At 45.0% G+C, this 7,779-nt stretch overlaps 1 protein-coding gene across 1 annotated transcript in view; it reads right to left on the reverse strand.

Annotated features, from left to right (window-relative positions):
* Positions 1 to 1,749, reverse strand: part of ATXN10 (ataxin 10) — a 51,655-nt gene extending 49,906 nt beyond the window's left edge. The window contains exon 1 of the mRNA XM_060778127.2: positions 1,577 to 1,749. Within this exon, the coding sequence (XP_060634110.2) occupies positions 1,577 to 1,710 (134 nt within the window). The 5' untranslated portion in view covers positions 1,711 to 1,749. The remainder of the gene's footprint in view (positions 1 to 1,576) is intronic.
* Between the last annotated feature and the right edge of the window lie 6,030 nt (positions 1,750 to 7,779).

The raw sequence follows: 7,779 nt of genomic DNA on the forward strand, positions 1-7,779 counted from the left end.
GAATGTATGTTAGTTCACTATTATGGGAGTCTTAGGATAGTGATTATTGTTTATTTGCGTACGTTTCTGTTTTTGTTTTTAATGTTGAAACGGTCAGTGGACTAAGCAATAAACTTTGCTTTGCTTCTTTCATAATAATACTAATCTGCATGTATCCACATACACAATCTTTCTTTTAAAAGAAAAAGGAAGAGGGGCCGACCATGGGCAAGATGGATGGATGGCATCCTTGAAGTGTCTGGCTTGACTCTGAATGAGCTGGGGTGGTGATGGCTGACAGAGAGCTCTGCCGTGGGCTGGTCCATGAGGTCACGAGGAGTCGGAAGTGACTGAACGAATGAACAAGAAGGGTTAGGGTAAAGGTTAGGGTAAGGATTTGGGTAAGGGGTTAGGCTTAGGCTTACAGTACGGTTCAGGGTTAGGGTAAAGGTTTGGGTAAGGGTTTCACCATTAAAGAACTCTTACATTCCTTCTATATGATCTGTCTCCGGCCTGCCTTAATTAGCTTAGTCTCTCTCGCGCAAACTGAGCTCCCAAAGGAGCAATGCGGCATCTCTGTAACGCTCGGGAGCTCCCGGACCCAGCTATCATACTATTACCCTGGGTTATATGGCTGTGTGGAAGGCCCCCTATCTACACCAGACATGGGCAAAGTTCAGCCCTCCAGGTGTTTTGGACTTCAGTTCCCACAATTCCTAACAGTCTACCTGGCACTGTAGAACAGTGGTCCTCAAACTATGGCCCAGGGGCTGGATATGGCCCTCCAAGGTTATTTACCCGCCCCTCGCTCAGGGTCAACCTAAGCCTGAAACAACTTGAAAGCACACAACAATCCTATCTTATCAGCCAAAAGCAGGCCCACACTCCCTATTGAAATACTAATAAGTTTATATTTGTTAAAAATGTTTTTCATTTTAATTATTGTATTGTTTTTAAGTGTTTTTTGCACTACAAATAAGATATGTACAGTGTGCATAGGAATTCATTCATGTTTTTTTCAAATTATAATCCGATCCTCCAACAGTTTGAGGGACTGTGACCTGGCCCTCTGTTTAAAATGTTTGAGGACCCCTGTTCTAGAGGCATTCCCTCCTGATATTTCGCCTACATCTATGGCAAGCATCCTCACTACCTCTGAGGATGCTTGCCATAGATGCAGCTTTGGTCGTGTCAGGAGTGACTTGAGAAACTGCAGTATAGATGCAGGCGAAACGTCAGGAGAGAATGCCTCTAGAACATGGCCATATAGCCCGAAAAAACCTACAACAACCCAATTCCTAACAGCCTACATGGCTGACTCAATGTTATGGAACCATGGGAGTTGCGGTTTCACAAAACCATCCATCCCTCTGCGGCCCTCATCTTCCAGTGTCCACGCGCCCTTCTAACCAGAGCGCGCGGATGAAGGCGGGCTGCTTAACCTGTGAGCTCCCCTCCTCGCGCCAAGTCACGTGTGTGTATATATCACGTGTGCGCTCATATCAGTTAAATAGCTCTGCGAGCTCTTCCGCCGCTCGCCTTGGGCCTCCCTGGCTTCGCGAGGCGCGCGCCCCCCTTTTCCCCTCCCCCTCCTCACCTGGGCGCCGCGTCCCGGAAGAGGGCCGTCATTTGCCTCACGGTTGCCAAGCAACAAGGGAGCGAGGCGGCCTGCGCCTCCTGAGCGCTTAGCTCCGCCACCAGGGCCGGCAGTGCTTCCTCCGCCGACGCCATCGCGCGCCAGGCCCCGGCTCAGCGTGGACTCGGCTTGGCTCCGCCCCTGGGAGGGCGATTGGCGGAAGTGGAGCCTGGGTTGAGCCTTGGGCCCTTGCTGAGCGGGCCTGGCCTTCCCTCACCCTCTTCTACTCTATTCCAGAGGGCAGGCATTCCCTGGCGCTTCTTACTCTATGCCAGGGGTTCTCAACCTGGGGGTCGGGACCCCTGAGGGGGGGGGGGTCACGAGGGGTTTTTATTTATTTATTTATTTACCTTACTTATATACCGCTGTTCTCAGCCCGAAGGCGACTCACAGCGGTTTACAACAAATACGAACAGCAAAAATTCAGTGCTACAGTATAAAAACCTAACACATTACACAATTAATAAACAGTTACTACAATACCCATTCACTGTCGTCTCGTCGTCAAAAACATGTTCCAGATTCGTCATCCATTGTTCCAGTCCAGTGTTCATTAACCAATCATTGCACTAATTATTTGACCGCCTGCTCAAACAGCCAGGTCTTCACTTTTTTGCGGAATACCATTAGAGATGGTGCCAGTCTAATGTCTGTAGGAAGGGCATTCCACAGCCGAGGAGCCACCACCGAGAAGGCCCTATCTCTCGTCCCCGCCAGCCGTGCTTGAGAAGCAGGTGGGATCGAGAGCAGGGTCCCCCGGAAGATCTCAAAGTCCTGGTGGGTTCATAGGCAGAGATGCGGTCGGATAGGTAGCTTGGGCCGGAACCGTTTAGGGCTTTAAAGGCCAATGCCAGCACTTGGAATTGAGCTCGGTAGCAGATCGGTAGCCAGTGGAGTTGGCACAACAGGGGGGTTGTATGCTCCCTGCATTCCGCTCCTGTTAAAATCATGGCTGCCGAGCATTGGACTATTTGGAGCTTCCGAGCTGTCTTCAAAGGCAACCCCATGTAGAGAGCGTTGCAGTAGTCTAAACGGGATGTAACCAGAGCGTGGGTTATTTTATTTATCGTGTCAGGCAACCGAACAGTTGTATTACGTTTTTGACAACAAACAAGCAAACAGACAAAACACAGAATTTGCAAGCTTGGTAGTTGATTAAATGTCCTTTGACCAGTATCTGGCCACTTGGAGTGCTTCTGGTGTTGCCGCAAGAAGGTCCTCCATTGTGCATGTGGCAGGGCTCAGGTTGCATTGCAGCAGGTGGTCTGTAGTTTGCTCTTCTCCACACTCGCATGTCGTGGATTCCACTTTGTAGCCCCATTTCTGAAGGTTGGCTCTGCATCTCGTGGTGCCAGAGCGCAGTCTGTTCAGCGCCTTCCAAGTTGCCCAGTTTTTTGTGTCCCCAGAGGGGAGTCTCTCATTCGGTATCAGCCACTGATTGAGGCTCTGGGTTTGAGCCTGCCACTTTTGGACTCTCGCTTGCTGAGGTGTTCCAGCGAGTGTCTCTGTAGATCTTCGAAAACTATTTCTTGATGTAAGTCGTTGATATGCTGGCTGATGCCCAAACAAGGGATGAGATGTCACTGCCTTGGTCCTTTCACTATTGGCTGCTACTTTTAGACTACTGCAACACTCTCTACGTGGGGTTGCCTTTGAAGACTGCTCGGAAACTTCAACTGGTTCAACGTTTGGTAGCCATGATACTAACAGGAGCGGCACTCAGGGAGCATACAACTCCTCTGTTGCGCCAGCTCCACTGGCTGCCAATTTGCTACCGGGCACAATTCAAAGTGCTAGTGTTGGCCTATAAAGCCCTAAATGGTTCTGGCTCAAGTTACCTATCCGAACGCATCTCCGCCTACAAACCCACTAGGACTTTAAGATCTTCTGGGGAGGCCCTGCTCTCAATCCCGCCTGCAACTCAGACACGGCTGGCGGGGACAAGGGACAGGGCCTTCTCAGTGGTGGCCTCTCAGCTGTGGAACGCCCTTCCCACAGACATTAGATCGGCTCCCTCATTAATGGCATTTCGGAAGAAAGTGAAAACCTGGTTATTTGAACAGGCATTTGAATAGGCAGTGCAATGAATTATAATGAATTATAGGAAATCAGAACTACGGATGACGAGCTTGGATTATTATTTTAGTTATGAGACGCTAATGAGTTGTTTATTGATGTTTATTGATGGTAATTGCTTAGTGTATTATTGTGTTAATTGTTTTTAAATTGTTTGTATGATGCTAGCATTGAATTGTTGCTGCTGTTTGTTGTTAACCGCTCTGAGTTGCCTAAGGGCTGAGAAGAGCGGTATACAAATTAAGTAAATAAATAAATACTTCCCGCCGGATGTCAGGTGGTGCAATACCGGCTAAGCAGTGTAATTTCTCCAGTGGTGTAGGGCGCAGACACCCCGTGATAATGCGGCATGTCTCATTAAGAGCCACATCCACTGTTTTAGTGTGGTGAGATGTGTTCCACACTGGGCATACGTACTCAGCAGCAGAGTAGCATAGCGCAAGGGTGGATGTCTTCACTGTGTCTGGTTGTGATCCCCAGGTTGGTCCAGTAATCTTTCATATGATATTGTTTCTAGCACCCACTTTTTGCTTGATATTCAGGCAGTACTTCTTGTAGGTCAGAGCATGGTCCAGAGTGACTCCCAGGTATTTGGGTGCGCTGCAATGCTCCAGTGGGATTCCTTCCCAGGTCATCCTCAGAGCTCGGGATGCTCGTCTGTTCTTGTGATGAAAAGCACATGTCTGTGTTTTAGATGGATTAGGGATCAGCTGGTTTTCCCTGTAATAGGCAGTAAGAGCACCTAGAGCTTCGGAGAGCTTCTGTTCAACCATTTCAAAGCTCCCTGCTTGAGCAGTAATGGCACGATCATCAGCATAGATGAAGCTCTCTGTCCCTTCTGGCAGTGGCTGGTCATTTGTGTAGATGTTGAACATGGATGGGGCAAGCACGCTCCCCTGAGGCAGGCAGTTCTTCTGTTTCCGCCATCTGCTTCTCTGGCCCTGGAACTCAACAAAAAAGCCCCTGTTTTGTAGCAGGTTTCCTATGAGGCGGGTGAGGTGGTAGTCCTTTGTGATATTATACATTTTTCTCAGGAGGAGGCAGTGGTTCACAGTATCATAAGCTGCGGACAGGTCTATGAAGACAGCTCCTGTGATCTGTTGCCTTTCAAAGCCATCTATGTGATGAGTCAGGTTCAGCACTTGCGATGTGCAGCTTTTGCCTTTCCTGAAGCCAGCTTGCTGTGGGATCAGACATGGGTGTATTTTTTCCGTAATTCTATGCAAAACAAGTCTCTCCAGAACTTTGTTTTAGAGGGGTCACCAAAGATATTTTTAAAAAACACCGTATTTTCTATTAGTCATGTGGGTTTTGTCTGGGATGTTTGGCCCAATTCTTTTGTTAATAGGGTTCAGAATGCTCTTTGATTGTAGGTTAACTATAAATCCCAGAAACTACAACTCCCTAATGACAAAATCAATCTTCCCCCAACCCCACCAGTATTTGAATTGGGGCAAATGTGGTCCATGTCAATGAAAATACATCCTGCATATCAGATATTTACATTACAGTTCATAACAGTAGTAAAATTACAGTTATGAAGTAGCAACAAAAGTAATTTTATGGTTGGGGGTCACCACAACATGAGGAACTGTATTAAGGGATAGATATATGTTGAGGGCTATATTTACAGCAGTTGCATCATTGGATATTGGCAATATTACATTGTTCCATTTTGCCACAAAATCCCACTGTTCTTTGGATCGCCAAAGTTATTTCCCAAAGCAATTAAAATTACTTTTTAGAGGTTTCTTTTTTACTGGACATGCTCATATTGAGCACCACTACTTGATAGAACTTTTAAAAGAAATAAATAAGGGAGATAGGTTTATAGCAATTATAAAACAGTCATATGAAAATGCAAAAGCTACAGTAAGTATAAATAGTGTGGATTCCAAACAATTCCCAATATTTAGAGGAACCCAATAAGGGTGCCTACTATCTCCTTTTTGTTCTAGTAATAGGACTCTTAGTAGATTTAATAAGGAAAAATAATGAAATTCAAGGCATAACATTAAAAATATTTAGCATAAAGTGAATTTATTTGCATGTTTTATTATGCTTATCAAATCCAAAACAATTGCAGGACAGCTGCTATTAATTTTTAGGAAAGTTTCAGATATATAAAGAATGGAAAATGAATTACACTAAATCAACAATATTAACTAGAAATATATCCAAGGAAGAGCAATTAGATCTAAAAAGAATATCCAATTTATCAATTAGTTGTTTAGGATTTAGAAACATCTACTAAACTGCAGATCACCTGGAATTGGGGTTAATAGTGGGATGACAATATTTACTAGTGATTAGTAGATATACTAGAATAAAGTATGTCAAAATTTGGTTTTTTAAAAAGTTATTAAATGTTGTTAAGAACCAAACAAAGGGACATGAAAGACTATATGATCATTTCTAAATACAGTTCAGACTTCATTCCTGAGAAAAGGAGTGCCCAGAAAATAGAAATGCATTATAAATCATGTTTTAAGTGTGGATGGCAAAGTTGCATTACTTTGCCTTAGGGAGCCTGTCTAATTTGTCAGCTAAAATTTACTCTCTTGATTGGAAACTAGCCCATTCATGCTTCTGGAAAGGCTAATTACTCATGGAAAGAATCTGTTCAGGGACCTGTCAGCACTCACTTAATGTGGCATAGATACCATGTCAGGTTTGGGAATGTTCTCACAAGGAGAAAGCAATCTATCCCATCTGATTCATGAGCAAACCTTAAGCTACATTTTTCTTTGGTCCTCTCTCTTTCTTACTCTTGTACAGATTGTTCAGAATGTATATTAGGTTTTTAAAAGCTTCTCTAGCTTCCTGTTTCCGGTCACAATTCACATTGCTGGGTTTCACTTCAAAGTTCTGCACACAACAAAAACTAGGAAACCTCTACAAGATCCAACAAGACTACAGACGTAATTGTGTTTGTTTACAATTATTTATATCTGACTTACATATAATGATTTCAGAATGCTGTACAACCAATATACAACTATAAAATCTATATAAATAAAAATGTGATGTTTTTATTTATATAGGGAATTGGCACCAAATTTGGACACAATACAGCTATCAGGCCAATGTATGTCCTTCACTAAAAAAAAACCCGAAAACAAAAAGCAGAAAGGACTTCTAAACTGCATGCCTACAAAGGAGAAACTGCATAGCCAGAAAGAGACCCATGGCCATGCCCCTTCCTCGCCACGGGGAGTGGAGGTGGAGGCTTGCTGCATGGAGCCCCTTCTCTTTCCCTGCTATGTCAGGAGGGCGGTCTCCTCCTCCTCCTTTCCCTGTTGGAAGAGAAAGGGGTGGATGAGTGGGAGCGGCGGCAGCGGAGCCCCCAGGCAAGGAAGAAGGGGAGGAGGAGAGGAGGAAGGTCAATGGTGCTTGACCTTCCTTCTCTCTCACTCACTCCCTTCGCTTCTTTCCTCCATCTCCTTCCTTCCTCCCTTTCTTTCATTTTCTTCCTTCTCCTTCCTTTCCTTCTTTCCCTCCTTCCCTTCCTGTCCCTCATTCCTTCTTTTCCTTCCTTCCCTTCTTTCCCTCCTTCCCTCCCTCCCTTCCTTTTTCCTTCCTGTCCCTCCTTCCTTCCTTCCTTCTTCCCTCCTTCGCCTTCCTTCTCTTCCTTCCTTCCTGTCCCTCCTTCTTTCTTTTCCTTCCTTCCCTTCTTTCCCTCATTCCCTCCCTCCCTTCCTTTTTTCTTCCTTCCTGTCCCTCCTTCATTCCTTCTTCCTTTCCTTCTTTCTATGTAAGATATAAATACAATATTAAATGGAAGGGACACTCAAGAAGTAACGAGAGAAAGAGGGAAAGAGAGAAGGAATGAAGGAAAGGAGGAAGGAAGGAAGAAGGAGTGAGGGAAAGAAGGAAGGAAAGAAAGAAAGGTAGAGAAGCAAGGAAGGAGAGAAGGAAATAAAAAGGTGAAAGGAAAAAGAGAGGGAAGGAAGGAGGGAAGGAACAAAAGATAGGGAAGGAAGGAAGGAAGAAGAGAAGGAAGGATGTAACCAAAGAGCAAAGAAAGAGAGGAAAGAAACAGGTAGAGATGGAAGAAAGAAGAAAAATAGGGAAAGAAAAAGAGCGAA

Source organism: Anolis sagrei, chromosome 5 (genome assembly GCF_037176765.1).
Source record: "Anolis sagrei isolate rAnoSag1 chromosome 5, rAnoSag1.mat, whole genome shotgun sequence".
NCBI lineage: Eukaryota > Metazoa > Chordata > Lepidosauria > Squamata > Dactyloidae > Anolis > Anolis sagrei.